The 16202-nt window shown below is 40.1% G+C and overlaps 1 protein-coding gene across 2 annotated transcripts in view; it reads left to right on the top strand.

Annotated features, from left to right (window-relative positions):
* The window catches only part of DENND2C (DENN domain containing 2C), a 53927-nt gene that overhangs the window by 14229 nt on the left and 23496 nt on the right, over positions 1-16202 (top strand). For both annotated transcript variants that reach the window (XM_088446304.1, XM_088446303.1), the window contains exons 2-4: positions 9856-10956; positions 14527-14675; positions 15383-15495. In XM_088446304.1, coding sequence (XP_088302430.1) covers positions 10127-10956; positions 14527-14675; positions 15383-15495 — 1092 coding nt within the window. In that variant the 5' untranslated portion in view covers positions 9856-10126. The remainder of the gene's footprint in view (positions 1-9855; positions 10957-14526; positions 14676-15382; positions 15496-16202) is intronic.

The following is a 16202-nucleotide window of genomic DNA, read 5'->3' as shown; positions in this document are numbered from 1 at the left end:
TCTCTCTTATTGAAAGCAGATGACGTTTATGTGGATACTGTGTAAGGAAGGGGCTGTGTGCACATGCGTTTGCTCATTTCAGCGCTTCCCCATCATGCTTTAAGAGCCTTGGTCGGAATTGAACCATACACCTCAGTGCTGTGAGGCCGTAATACTAACCACTATGTCAGCCGTGCTGCCCCTTATGTTCTCTGGATGCTTTATTGCTCCACTACATCTAGTTGTTATTACTAGGCGGCGGCTGTTTCTTTTTCTTTTTTTCAAATCCTGCAGGATTTAAAAACCATAATATTTTAATGCAAAACATGCCCTTATGCCCTTTTAAATCCTGTGGGCAAAACTGCTATTGAAAATGTACGGCTTAGTCATTTTAGCCATAAACTACTGTAAAGGAGCCATGCACAATGCATTTTTCTTGTGTACTTGACTAAAGGCCCCCATACATCATAGATGGATCGCTGCGAACCTGCAATCGGAGCGGAAACGCCGGTCAGAATTTTAATGTTCTGCAATCTGTCGCAGGATTGGTGAAATTCTACATGTTGGATTTCACCGATCCGCCGACCCGGCAGCTGTGGATCGCCGCATTGTGGCAATTCGTCTCTGATGTATGGGGTTTTTTACAAGGATGATGTGGTAAATATATTGTTTTCCAATAGGGAACATAATGTATACATTGTGGTTTTTGTAAGCTCTTCTGTCTATACATATCATGGTGACCACCTCCTAAAGGTTAGACCCGCTAATTAACTTACAATACTTTATTGCTTCTGTTCCTCAGCTTCAAAGCCTTCACAATGACTTTGAGGCCAGCACTTCATTTAAGGTTTAGTGCAGATGCCATAAATGTAATATTGGAGCCATAACTGCCACTAAAAAAAAAATAAAAAATAAAAAGGAAGAAGCTTTCAGATCATGTGACTACTATGTACGATTTAAGGAAGTCCTCTTCTACTATTGTCCTCTTCTGTTTATTCATTATAATTTGGACAAGCTGTATCTTTATTTTATGTGGTAAGTTCTGTCTTTCACAGATGACTTTATTTTAACAAATTTTTACCAGTTTTCTACATATCTTACTATTCTGTATGTATTTTGGGTTGATGGATGATTTCATTGATTCCAAAGTGGTTGAATTATGCAAGAAATATATATGGATTGTATTGGGGTGGCCACCTTTTGTGTGTCTGTAGAGAAGTTGGCCTGGTTCTGCTAGTTGCTTATTCTTTGTGAATGGTATTATTTCACTAGAAATAGCACTTGTCGTACTTGTAAATGTTACAATGCTCAGTTTTCAGATCAAATGAAGACAACATTGGGTTTTATGGCTATTATTATTATTATTATTATTATCATATTTTGTTTATATGGCACCACAAGTGTTCCGCAGCGCCTTACAAAGTACATAAACAAATAAGTGAACCAGTGACTTAAAGTACAATCCAATGCAGGACAAGGCCATGGTTTACATACATTGCTGCATTATCGATCATAACACTCAAATAAGCAGCTGAGCGTAAGCAACCAAGTGTTAAGGCGGGTATCCACCAGCAGATTTAACAGAGCGATTTAACGACATTGTTATCGTTCAATCACCCGTTAATCGGGCACAAATCGGTCATGAAAATGTCGGAAATGACCAGCGATGCACTCCAGCTGATTGTTTCCGACATCAATCATTGCCCGAACATGCCGGTCAGTCTGCCAATAACGACAGATTGACCATGTTCCGGGATGACGGAGGGTGCCTACACTGAATGACTGATCGTTCAGTGTAGGCACTGCAGGGGATGGGGAACGACGGTACGATTACGATGTCATAATCGTGCTGTCTACCCTGGGTCGCGTAGTGAATACTCACCTAGTGGGGAGTAAGGAGTAGGTGAAAGTATAAGTAAGGAGAAGCACAAGAGGGTAGAGGGCCCTGCTCATGAGAGCTTACATTCTAAAGGGGAGGGGCAGACAAACAGGCATGACACAGATGGCGTAGACAGGGAGGAAGGAGCATGTAGCAGCCAATTGGCTTCTAGCTGTAATTTTTCTGACACAACCTGTAAAATGACAGAAGCTGATTGGTTGGTACTTTATCTCTCTCCATGATTTGATAAATCACCCCCAGGGTATGATGAAATAGAAGTTTGAATTTCTATAAAAAAATAAACATTGCTGCCAGTATTTTAAAAACCACTCCATGATTAAAGCTCTCATAAGACTTCCTCTACATTTTAGTCATTTGTTACCCACATCGCTTCCATGATATGACATCATTATTATGGTACTAAGGGCCTGATTCATACCCGCTTAGAAGCGGGTCAATGGCCGGACATGTGCGCACGCGCGAGCCCTGAGTGAGTGAGTGAAAAATTCACTCGCTCTGGGGCTTGCTACAAACAGGGCGGCTGTTGATGTTGATCGACAGCTCGCCCCGTCTTGTAGGCGGGTCGGGGGGGTGGCTTGCCAAACGAAGGCGTTCCCTAAGGAACGCCTGCCATTTGGGGGCAGCCCTACTGACATCACGTGTGATGTCAGTAGTGAGCTTCCGGCTCTATTAGAGCCGGAAGCTCACTGTGGCTTGCGGCAGACGAGACCCTACCACAAGGGTCTCGTCGTAAGCCCGATGGTCGGGAACATCGCGACCATCACCTGGCCGCTCGCTACAGCTGTGGGTGGTCACCCACAGCTTAGCGAGCTGCCAGAAGGCCGGTCCAAAGAAAAAAAAAAAAAAAACGCCCTTCAAACCTGCGAGCTGCCTCTGGCAGCGAGCGGGTTTGAATCAGGGCCTAACTTCAGAAATTGCACCCCACCGTGTCCATAGGCCACAATTGTACAATTCCACCCACTGTCAATAAATTCCCCATCAGCAACTGATCCCCAGTGGGATTACGCCCACTACCCCCCGGTGGTGATAGATCCCGTGGCACAAACCTCCCCACCCACCAGTATTTATAGGCTCTCCTGTATTAGTACCTCCCCCCACCAATGTGTCACTATATACCTATAAAACTGCCTCCCCCAGGATAAATACAATTTTTTTGGGGGGTATCACCCCCTCCTTTACCCCAAACCCCAACCATCACCACCTTCCAACCCCCCCCCCTTCCTCTTAAAGCAGAGCGCGTAGTGTGTCAGGGTGGGCCGATTATCAATCTCCCTTGCTGGCGTTAGTCTGTTTAGTCATATGCACCCTAATTTGCCATCCACACAGCAGTTTGGGACACAATTTGGGCAGTGATGTTGGTGGTCAAAGTGCTGTTGAAGTTATATTATTTTATACCTCTTGTAACTGCTCCTATTGTATCATTATAGGAGCTGGTCTTTTAATGATAAGGATGAATTTGTGGCTGTCTATAGCAAATATACTTCAATGTATAGTACATTATATATTATTTTTGAATGATGTATATACATTCTGTAGACCTTAATGTCTGTTTTATTTCTCACCTAGCAGGTGTATTGTGGCTGTGTACTAATGGCACAATGCAGGAGATTTCACAGAAAACTACTGTATAGCAAAGTGCTAATTGGCACTGCAGATCGTAGTCCCCATTATTGTCAATTTGGCCCCCAGTAGTTTACACCATCTTCACATGGTGTAAACTACTGTAAGCCTATGGAGGCTCCAGGAGCAGGAGAGAGACCTTTCGATCTCTCTCTCGAAGCCTCTGGACGGCTCAGGAAGCTGACTCTGTTCGCATGCGCAGTGTCATCTTCCACAGGAGAAATCTTTCACTTCTACAATTTGCCGGGAATATAACTTGCCAGGACTGTGGTTACCGCAACTGCTGTCCCTGCGAGTTCTCCTTTGTACTTAGCAGGGATATTTTCATAAAAAATAAAATTTTCCCCTGCAATATGGATACATAATAATCGCAGCAGTTCTGTGATTACTATTACATAGGGCCTGATTCATTACGTATTGCAATTGCGATCGCAGCTCCATAATCACAGGCAGGTCTGCTGCAAAATTATACTAATGAATGCTATCGCAATGCCATGCACTGCCAGCATAGAGTCTCCCACTACCGCTATCTCACATCCGTAATACCTCGCAGTCCTGCATACACATCGGTAACATCGAGTACCATCGGCCCCTCACACAGAATTACAGGAACCCTGACCTTACTCAGAAATTGCTAACCTCGTTGCACGCAGTTAGTACCGAAGCTGCATATGCTGTCGCAGTGGCTAATTTATGCACACCAATGTAGCGGCGTCCAAATGAACAGGTATGTCTGCATTTATCCAACCACTCCCCCATAACCACCCCCCAAACGCTGACTACCTGTCATTCACTCTGCGATGGCTTGCCGCGCTCTGCATAATCGCAGTGCGATTGCAGTGTGGCCTTCGCATATTGCGATGCATGGGCAGTACGCAACAATCGTCCCACTACGTGTGCTGTTGCAGTTGCGATTCGTAATGACTCAGGCCCATAGATCATCTAGTGTCTACAAAAATCATATATGTGAAACTATGCAGAAAACCACAGAAAAACAAGACCGCGTTGAATGACACCCAAATAACTTATAATAGCAAATTTTTAAGATACATTTGTCTGTATCTACTGACATATCTCCCAACATGTCTGATCGGATATTCGGGGTGTGGCCTTGTGACATGCCCCCGTTTACATCACTGTGGGCGTGCCCAGCACTCAGATAGATGCTGGGCTGCCCCTAGGCTCTGCGCAAGGCATCTATTCGCCCACTAATGGTGACCGTGCTCCCCCCAACTTCCCCCTACCGCGGGACACTACGGCCCGCGTGAGGGATGGTGGACAGTCCTTTAAACGCGGGACCGGCCTGCCGAAATTAGGACAGTTGGGAGGTATGTCTGCTTTTATGTGTGCTTATCATTTATTTCCATAATGGTTTCAGTTGCCTTTTTTGCACCTGTAACTACTATTGGAACATAACCATTATGGAAACACTTAGGCAGGATTTTAAAAGCCATGAATAAATATTTTAATTTTACAGTTAATAGATGATATTAAGATAAAATAATATACTTCCATAGAATTGTGTGCAGGGTTCCTGATAGGCAGTAGTTATACTGGTGGATTTGGCCTGACCAAGCCGTCCTAATGTGTACCATAGGACATGTTGTAACGTATCTTTACATTGCAAACTTGTTTTCTCATCACAGGGATTATTGGGCCTGATTCAGCAAGGATTGCAACTGCGATTCCGTACGCAAACGGTCGATTGTTGCGTACTGCGTATGCATTGCAATGCGCGAACACTCCACTGCGATCGGGACTGTGATCGCAGTGGCTACATAGACCATCGCAGAGTGATTGACAGGAAGTACCGTTTGGGGATTGTGATGCGGGGGGGGTGGTCAACAAAACGCAGGCGTGGCAGTGCGTTTGGACGCTGTTGCAGGGGTGTGCATAAATTATCCACTAAGATGCCATACGCAGCCTGAGACCTCACTGCGTCCTGGAAGGTTAGCAATTTCTGAGTAAGGGCTGACCTTCTGCAAGTGTGCGTGAGGTTGAGATGGTACTCGATCTTACCAATGGTTTCGCAGTCTTGCTAAGTATTTCGGATGTGTATAAGGTAAAGTGGGCGTCCTTATGTTGTCAGTGCCCGATTAAGGTCTGTGGGGCCCCTGGGCAACAAATGTGTGGTGGCCCCTATCACTAAAAGGTGTGTGTGTGTGTGTACGTATATATATAATATACAAGAAGGGGGGATTGACTTTGGGCGACAATTCCGCTATTAGTGTACACAGTGTTAATAAAATATAACCATAAAGTCTGTACAGTCGATAATCAATGAAAAGTGCTTATTACATAAGGTGCATAATAGTGAATAAATTAGCAGCATATAACAGTGAGATAGGAATGATAAAAATATAAATATAAGATTAAAAAGAATACAATTTATTCTAGACAAAGTAAAAGAGAAAACATATACACATAATGGGGCCCCTATATTAGGGCAACCCCCATTCAATAAAATACAACACTTTCAATAAATAAAGAAGAAAAAAAAAGGAAAAATTCATTTTGAGAGGAGAATAAAATGGTAGCTTATCTGAGTAAAAGTATAAAGGAGTCTGTGTTTAGGCTTTCCCCTGGCTATCGGCACCCAATACTTTGGACATTGATACTTACCCTGCATTGGAATACTGAATTGGATTTGGGACCCTATCCATTGTTTCCAGCACTGACTGTTAAGAGGCTACATCCCTTGCGTTGGATTTTCGCTGACACTGATGCCATCGCTAATTTCAGGATCCTCAATCATTTTGGTCTAAGCTGGTAAAACTATCGCTACATCATTGGATTGCTTTTACAAACTTCATCCTACCCTCTCCTTGATTGACGCTTATCTATGTCCATTCCAATTTAATTGTAGCAGTATTTAGTGCCCACAGGGTTCATTTATTTGCATGAGATTCAATATCATGTGTTTTATTTCTCCATGTCACATGTGACCTTTTGATGTTCCATATGATTCAATTTCTCTATGGTTTTTATATTGCATTTTATTGCATTCAGTGTCATTTGTATGTATATTAAATTGTGTACATTTTCAATATCAGCGCTGCTTTCCATTCATCTTGGGGAAGGTGCCGGCTGGGAACAGTGTGTGGGGGCCCCGGGACGACCTCCCCTGTCGCCCTCCCTATAATCCGGCCCCGTATGTTGTGCTGCGGCGGCATAGCGATAACAGTGGATTAGCATATCATCGCAGTGAGACTGCGTGCGTAATCGCTATTGCAATCGCATCTGCGATCCTTGCTGAATCAAGCCCATTGATCCCTAATGCTGCTCAATTAAAGTACTTCCCACTGGGCCTGTGCTAAACTGCTGAATACTATGCAAATCTGTATTCCTTGTTCCGAATTACCGGCACACTCTTGCAGAATTATGTGTCAGTACAGCGGAGAGGGGCTTATGTGCAATTAATGCTATTCTTTTGAAATAAACAAAGATTTATTTAGTCAGTATCTGTTTTGTCCATAGATACATTTTCATCCGTTTTCAGATCATCTTCCTTCTCCTGACTCATGTTAATCTGTATACAGATGCTGCCACACCTGTGTATTATTCTCTGGAACTAACTGGAGGCTTAGATCATGTTAATGCTTGTAGTGGATTTATTGCGCTCTGTTGAAAATACTTTCAAAGCAATTCGTAATGCACATCACACAACAGGAAACTGGTTTTCACTTTGTATCCTTGCTGTTATGTGGAGATATCTTTTGCATAATAATGGAAAAATATTTAGCAGGAAGTATTATCTTCAAATGGATGTTACAGTAAAATTATTTATGTAAAATGTCCTTTTTTTTTTTATATTGTCCCGATAGATAAGCTTCCCTCATAGGGGCATATTTACTAAGCAGTGGATTTTCAAAAGCCTAGATTTTTACAGATTTTGCCTGCCAGGTTAAAAGGGCAATAAATAATACTTATAATAAACAAGCCTGATTTTGCATTTACTATTATTGCCGTTTTGAATATGGCTGGCAAAATCTGTAAAAATTTAGTGTTTTTTAAAAATTCCCTGCTTAGTAAATATGCCACAAGTTTCAGTAGGGATATCTCTAAAATTCTTCATTCTGATTAAAAAAAATATTCTACCCTGAGGAGTCCTAACAAAGGTGTGACAAGCCTAGATCATGCACTAAATCCCAGGGGCAGTGGGTAAAGCATTGATTCGGGTTCTGCCCTGTAAACTAATCTTTTGAAATGTGTAAGTTTTATTTGCATAAATATTTAATGCTGGGTACACACTGGCCAAAATATCGGCCGTTGAAAACTGCTGTTTGACGTTTTTTGACAGCACAAAAACAGATTGTTTTTCAACTGATTTTCATGATGAGAACTATTTCAATCTCTGTCATTTTGGGTTTCCAGCAGACTAAAAATTCTCTTGCAGTAGGGCAATTTTCCTGCTTTCAGAAGCTTCCAAGGCAAAAAGGCTGAGCTGACATGTTCAGACCCTTTTTTTTTTTCCAAAGCCAGGAAAGCAGTTTATTGAACAATTTTAGAATGCGGGTACCACTAACTTTGCAGGAAGCTGGGGGTGGGTGGGTTGGAAAGACCGGTGAGGAACATATTCTGGTCATATTTAAACCATTCTTCCTGTCTCATATTCCCAGTGGTAACAAACCCTGTTATTACTTGTAGACATTTGGTTAACTGTTTATATAGTTATGTATTTAAGAACGATAATTATTTGCTAGCATCTGCTAAGTTTGAGTTCAGAGAAATGAGACCATATAACATGTAATGATCATATTTGAAGTAACAGGTCAGTGCATGTGTGGCTTGTTGATACAGTAAGTTTTCACCTGATTAGGGGAGATGTACTAAGCTCTGAAAATTTATAAATTGGAAAGTGATAAACTACCAACCAATCAGCTCCTAACTGTTATGTTACAGGCTGTGTTTGAAAAATGACAGTTAGGAGCTGATTGGTTGGCAGTTTATCACCATCCAATTTATTATCTGCCCCATGTTAACCTGCCTGTAACATGTAATATATTGATATTTTATAGATAAGTGCTAATAATTATGAAAGTGAGAACTGCACCTTTTTATCATTGAGAAAAGTTCTAGTTACCTATTGACAATGGATTTCCAAATCCAGAGTAACTAAATGCTGCCATATTTATAGCAGAGTTTTCTGCTTGTCATTGACTTAAGTGGCCTGTCCAATTATTAGAAAAGAGTGCTATAGTCTTCTCATGGGCAGTGCCCTCTGAATCTTATGTCTCACGCCTGTCACCCATCCTCCTTTGTGCCATCTCTAATTGTACGTTGGTTACATGATGTGTATGCTTTCTCTTCCTCTGTAAGATTATACCTGCTCTGATTTACACACATTCTGTCTTCAAGCGCAACTGCTCTCACATGACTTGTACATTCATGTATCTTGTTTTATTTGTTTTATATAATTGTTTCCTTGCCTGTTTGACACGGCAGAAGTTGTCACGCCTTATGAATAAACCTTAATGATGGCAGAGATTTATTTCTTCTTTGTATTAAAAATAATACAATATAATAAGGCAGAGAATTTTACTTTAGATTGGAATATTTACAGAGCACTATACTGTACGTGTGGATCCATAATACAGCTCCCCATAAATAAGTGACAATATACTGTACTACCAGTTTCTCACCATCAGCTGTATAAATACATGATTCCCTGGTTTTATGTGCCTACAATATTTTTTAATATTGTTTAATTCTAATTAGAATTTACTTCCAAATATCCTGTTCGGTCTAAATGGTTCACTATTTCTCTTTCACAAACAATGGCTTTTGTGGCATCCTCCAGTCTCCATCAGTCCTTTGGTGTCCTGCTAACAGTAACACCCCTGACTGTAATTGTCTTTGATGTGTCCATCATCTCTTCTTAATATTCATCATATTTCTCCATTACCCACACCTGTCACTGATCAGTTTCACAACGCTCCTGTTTATCCATTGTCTGTATGATTAATTCAGTAGTTTCACCACTCAATCCTATGTTTCCAGAGATAAAGCAGGTGACGTTTGTGTTATTGCTTGCATAAATATATGCGTGTGTGTGTGTGTGTGTGTGTGTGTGCGTGTGTATGTGTGTGTGTGTATATATATAATATATATATATATAAAATTAAACATACAAAATCACTTGCATTTTTTTTTTTACTTTTTAATACAATAAACTTAAACCATGTTATTTTCATTAATCTGTATGATTGTGTGATATTTTCCTTTTTAACTTTTGTCCTTCACAATCTGTTCAACTTGACGTCTTGTCCCTTTCTGTGAAACACTGCCGTTATTGTTACTTATGCTCAAGTTATTATCTATAGGACAGATTGTAACAAGATGCATTTGTTTTCCAGCTGAAGCACTGAACAAGAGACATCAATGTACAGGCTGCTGCGTAGCTCTTACGTGTGAGCTCATTGCTCCATGAAGCTGTACAGTTTGGAGTATTCTAGCACTGCAGAATGAAGTCATGTTACAAGAAAAAATAGAGGACAGCTTTCAAGGCAAAAAGTTACAAAAATATCACCGTTGAAAGTTTATTGGTTACGTCATTAGGCTTCATGAGGTGGATGTAATTGAGGTCTCTATAAATGAGCCAACTATGAAGCTCGTATAACTAGAGAGATGCCTGTTATGCATACCATGGGGAGCCCAGAATGCGGCTTGACCCGATCTTCTCAGCAAACTCTCACAAGAAGTCATTGCAAAAATATCAAGCAGAAAATCTCCCAGTGGGAAGTTAGGGCCAATATCGGCTCCTGTGGAGATCTACTGGATTTAAAAACCAGGAGAGGTTCCTGTGATCAAAATGGACTTACAAAATCAACAGAAGATGGACTGGACAATAGGACACAAAGTGAAAGTCGTGGTAAGAACGTGGGTCTGGATTTCAGGGAAAGTAGTAGAGGGAATTTATTAGCTGGTGGAAAACATAGAGTGACTCATAGTGAACTAGATAATTATAAGGACCAAATACAAAATCTAAAGCATCATACCACAAAAGAACGGACATTTTTAAATCCAGAAATAGACCTTCCTCCGGGGAACTTTTACACCTCTGCAGGAATGTTCAAGAAAAACAGCACAATTTCACAGGAGGACTTAACAGAGATGGTTTTGGATTTTAAAAGAAAAAGGGGTAAAAGCATTTCAACGGAAAAGGAGCTCGATTATAGAGGGTTAACAGACCAAAACATTGGCATGAAAAGTATGGAAAATATTTATTACGATACCGAACTATTCAATGTTGTCCCATCTATAAACCCTGTCCCTAAGCCACGAAGGACATTTCGCTATGCTAACTGTAATCATCGTGAGGAAGTTATGGACAATTATCACAACCACAGGAGGAGAAAGTCAGTGGATGAGAGTGACACAGAATCTTCCGATCAATCTATCCCAATATCTGAGCCAAAGAAACCTGGCAACAGGAAACTGAGACCTAGATCCAAAAGGTCAGTGATACTAAGTTTAAGCTTGATGTTGATATTTGTATTTATCTCATATACACTTTAGATGAGTTTTATGTTTATATGTAATTATAAGTACATACTTTGTTTTATCAAACCTTTTAATGCTAACTTTACATCAATGAGTCTCACATGTACAGCTAATGCAGAAGCATGTACCTCTTTCGTATTACAGTTGCTTTCAGTAATGTGTGATCTATAATGATTTTCTTGTGGCAGGCATTCTAGACACATGCCAGGGAAGCCTGATTACATCTTGTTGGCCAAGTAACTCAAAGTTATCTATGTGAAATGTACCTATTACAGATTGCTCTATTCGTTGTCTATTTGCCATTGGATATACTAGTGATGGCAGTAAGGGACACATATATTGATGAAGGTGAGCCTTTAGGGTCTGGCCTAGTTAAACACAGAAAGCAACAAGTTAAAGTACAGTACTACTAGATGTTAGAAGTTTAGGATTAAAGGGGTTGTCCAAAAGTTACTTATAATTTATTAGAAAGTGTTTGAACAACACCTCTTAATCTTGCCTCTTATACTGCTTTCACATCGCAATGCCGGGTCGCACCCAGGGTTTTGTACACTGATCCATCCCTGGTGCGACCCGGCTGAGACCCCTTTCAGACTAGCGGCCCGACCCGGCACTAATGCCAGGTCAATGACGTCACCACCATCATGTGGTGAGCCAGCGCTTGGAAGTGATCTCATCTTCAAGAACCGGCTCTTCCTATGCAGTGAACGGCACCTGGGTTGCACGCGTTCAACCATCCTCGTGACAAGGGTTGAAAGCCCGGTTATTTCAACTGGGCCCTTACATATTGCACAGTAACCCGGGTTGCTGTGTATTCACATGCAATAACCTGGGTTACTGCTGGCAATGTGAAAGGGTATTACTAAAATATACTGAACCCAGTTACTTGAATCTGGGATGCATTTGTACTGTGACTAACGCTGCTTAAGCACAAAGTCAGTTTAGTCACTAATATAAAGCATCATAATGCTCTACTGCTTAGAACTGTTGTTAGCTGGCGTTCTGACTTTATTGTAACTTCTTAGCACACTAGACATAATGAAGTATAAAGGGTTGTGATTAGAAATGTTGCATGAAATGCAAATCTTTAGTTTTTGTACCAGTAATGTAATTCAGGATTTACTTCAAATATCAATATAATCTGTATATGAGGCATGTTTTATTCCTTATGCTATATATTACTGAGCATAGTTTATACACTTTTGCATGAACAAATTATCATGTAATAACAGGTTGTGGGTATACACCCTGTGTTGTTCACAGTAGCCTACAAGACTTATAATATAGATTTACTAATACAAAATAGATATGCGATTAATTTACAAGACAGACCAGGAGTATAAGCCGCACAGAAGTAGGCCTCTCATAAACTTAGAAGTAAAAGAGCATATAAAATTGTATATAATTCAAATTTATGTTTAGCTTTTTTAAGAGGAGAATTTCTTGTACAAAATGTGTTTTTTTTTGTTTGTTTTTTTACTAATGTCTTTTTCCTTGAGTCTCAATATCTTTTTGTTTCTCTCTATTGCAAACAGTATGTACTTAGTATTGTCGCAATTTATTATCACTGATTACAATAGAGAGAAAAGTGTTTGTTAATTAGAATTTTTTTCATATTCGTGACATAAGAAGGAATTCAAAATATTAGTTATATGATAGCGCTCACCTTATGTTTTTACACACATTGTTTATGGGATCCCCTGCCCTATTGGCAGTGCTCCTTATTGACTGTTCATTATATTTTACATGTGAGGGTCAGCTCCTCTTTAGGTAACTGTATAATATATTATAATAATAATCTTTGTTTCAAATCATATCCATTTCGATATAGCGCTCTTTAGATTTCTTAGTTTTTCTAGTTATATGGGATTTTATCATCTAAAACTAAGTTCTGTCGACACACGTGTTTGCAGTCAAAACCCTCTGCTCCTCATTCTGGGAGTATAGCGCTTAACTTGTATATAATATTATTATCATTATTATTATTATTATTATCCTTTATTAATATTGTGCCAAAAGGGGTCTGCAGCACCTTACAAAGTACATAAACAGTATGAACAAAAGTGACTTACAGAATTGCAGAACATGGACAGAATTGCAGAACATGGACAAGGTTTATAAACATTGCTGTATCAGCAGTCATAAGGGTCAATCCTATTAGGTGCGAGCTGCTATTTTCTCTTCGAATTCGCACAGCGAATTCATTTTGCAATTAGCAACTTGCACTGAACCAGTGAATCTGAATTGGCATTTTTCCATTTGCAATTCCCTGAGGGTGAGAGATGGAAAGGAAAATCTTTATTTCAAGGTTGAAATGTCTGGACACTGTGTTGATCCCCTTGGACCCCCCCCCCCCCCACCACCCCCTGCCCTAATGACTAATTAGGCAATTGGAAGTTTCAAATTAGCTTAATTAGTCCAATAATTTCATGTCATTTTGGGGGAGGTAAAAAAAAAAATTTCCTCAAATTACCCCACATCAACTTTTTGGTAGTATAGGTACCCCAAATTTAATTACAATATTTTTTTTTAGTTGATAAATAATTGGCTTTTTTTTTTTTTTTTTTACAATTTTTCAAGGTGCCCTCAAAGTACCCCAAAATCCCCCTTTTCCTACTTCTTTTTTTTTTCTTGCATTTTTCGTTTAAATGGTTTGAGATTAAACAAAAAAGGTTGCTTTTTATCATTTTTTTTGCATAACAAAAAAAAAGCACAAATCCACCATTTGACACCATTTAAAAACCTACAGTACCTCCCTAATGCCCACAAACAGCCTTCTATACGTCCTGCTAACGAAATGATCAAGTTTGGGCAGTCCTGGATGGTCTCTACTTTTTTATGCAGTTCTTTCACATCTCTTTGGCAGTCAATTTACACCCTTCCACTGCAAGTACTGCGAATAGGCATTTTTTATTGGATTGGAGAGTTCTCGGGAGCGCGCATTAGTGTGAAATCTGCAAGTTTCAAGAAACAAACTCATTACTCGCAATTCGCACCGCTCCATGTAGGGATGTTTATGACGGCATTATAAGCAATGAATGAATGAAATTGTGTCACTTATTCAGTGTGTTGGTACTTCCTTACCATTGGAGCCCTAGGCAACCACCCATGTTCACCTAATGGGCAATTCCTAATCATTCTGATTTGGCCTACACATTTCTACATGTTTAAGAAATCCTCTCAATATAATTTGTAAGAGCGGTTTTGTCACAATTGCTGATTAACCTTCATTGTAAGTAGGGTCGGCATGGGCCAAGTCAGAGAAATGGTTCAATTTAAATATATTAGAGAATGAATATTTGTATCCATTATTTTACATATTGAGATAAAATCATTTGATGTACGGGTGTTTAATCAAGGTATACTGTTCATTATGGAAAGTCTTTAAAGGTATAAGTATTTTACTTTCAAATGGTAAAAAAAATGTGCACCTTTGTGTAAGGCAACCTTTTACCTTTCCTGTCCTTCTAACATGATACACATGGAATGCTGTGATTGATCTGTTGGCATCTTTTTGTCTCTAGGAAATCCTTTGAATTTGAAGATGTGCAAACATTCAGACGCTTCATACAACAAACAAACCACCCTCAGATCTCTGAAGAGCCCAGTGAGCCGTCACGATCCACTCTCTATCACACGGTGTCTGAAGACAATATCTATGAGGACATCATGTGTAGGTCTTCCATTACACTCACAATTCTAGCTGTGTGTACCCATACAGACCTAGACCATGTATGCACATTTGATTGTGTTCACAGTGTATAACAATACTGGGTGTGTTTTTTTATTTTTTTATTTTTTAGGAGTAATATTTCTCACTGTGCCTAGCTATCCTGGGAACAAATATGGGCCCCCATTTATCATCGAAGCATAACCCTTTTAGCGCTCACTAAAGGGGTTATGCCACCCTTTCTGGATTTAACAAACGGCAGTAATCTAGGATTACCACTGTTTGTCAAGCATCGCTCTCGCCATTTAGATGGAGAGAACGAAGCGGTCCCCATTGCCGGCAATGGAGACCCATTTGTGCCTTTCCAGCTTCAGCGATGCCATCCAGGCTGCACATGCACAGACGGACCGGCGCGCATGCTGATAACACAGGAGCCCCGTTGCTGGCAGCGTTAGGCAGCCAACAGCCCAGCAGAGGACCTTGCAGAGGAGGAGGACTTCACGGGTCCTCCCCGGAGGGCTAAGTATTAGTAAATACCAGTAAATTTTTGGTTTGTATCACAGTGATGCCATAAATGAAAACTTGCGCTGGTGTTTACCATCGTTCATAAATAGGCCCATGATTTGTGTGTGCTTTAAAGTAAGCTAAAATCTGGTTGGTGATGTCAACAGACAATTTACATCTCTTATTAATACTTTTCTTTATTTTAGATCCCCAGAAAGAGAATCCTTATGAAGATATCAAAATTTCTCCCTTACCCGTATGGAGGGTCCCATCCACATGGAAGATCCCACCACCGCGTTGTACAATCAAAGCACCCAAGGTGTGTTATCAGCACATTTGTGTGTGTTTTATATTTTGTGACTCCTATCACCATTGCTGTTATATTAAGCTGATAATATTTTACAGATAACTATGTAAAGTTTGACTTAAGTCAGGTAGTACACTAATGAGCCACAAAGCATGTACATAAAATAAAACATGCTAATATTACTATTTATTCTGCATTAGGAATGAGCAACAAGTTATATAATCTAATATTTGCTTTTACAGACTTTTTTTTTTCTCAGTCATAGGGGAGATTCAATTAGCCCCGTTAAATTATCGGGGTGAAAAAGGGAGGTAGCCGTGGGCTTTATCGCCCGAGGCTATTCATTTATACCCCCTTTTCCCCCCCCCCGATACCTGTGTTAACGGCTATTAAATGAACGTGTTAACAGGCGTTAACACACTGAATCTGTGAAAAGTTCACAGATTCGTGCGTTAACTAGTGGTTATCACTCGATAACAACACAGTTATCGGGGATTTCTTTTCGGGTGTTATGAGACCCGAAAAGTAATCCTCGTTAAGTGGGGCTAATTGGATAGCCCTTGGCGATCAATTAGCCAGCAGTAAATGACCGTAGCTAATTGAACCTCCCCCTTTAAAGTATTAGGAACAGCTGAAAAAATAAAACAACTCAAACTTAAATTGTGCAAAATACGTGAACTAAATTTGTCTGCTCATTTATTGATATGGCTTTAATAGTT

The sequence above is a fragment of the Taudactylus pleione genome, unplaced genomic scaffold, assembly GCF_031769625.1.
Source record: "Taudactylus pleione unplaced genomic scaffold, aTauple2 ptg000396l, whole genome shotgun sequence".
Taxonomy (NCBI): Eukaryota; Metazoa; Chordata; class Amphibia; order Anura; family Myobatrachidae; genus Taudactylus; species Taudactylus pleione.
The sequence above is the reverse complement of the archived record's forward strand: the minus strand, read 5'-3'. Positions and strand labels throughout refer to the sequence as shown.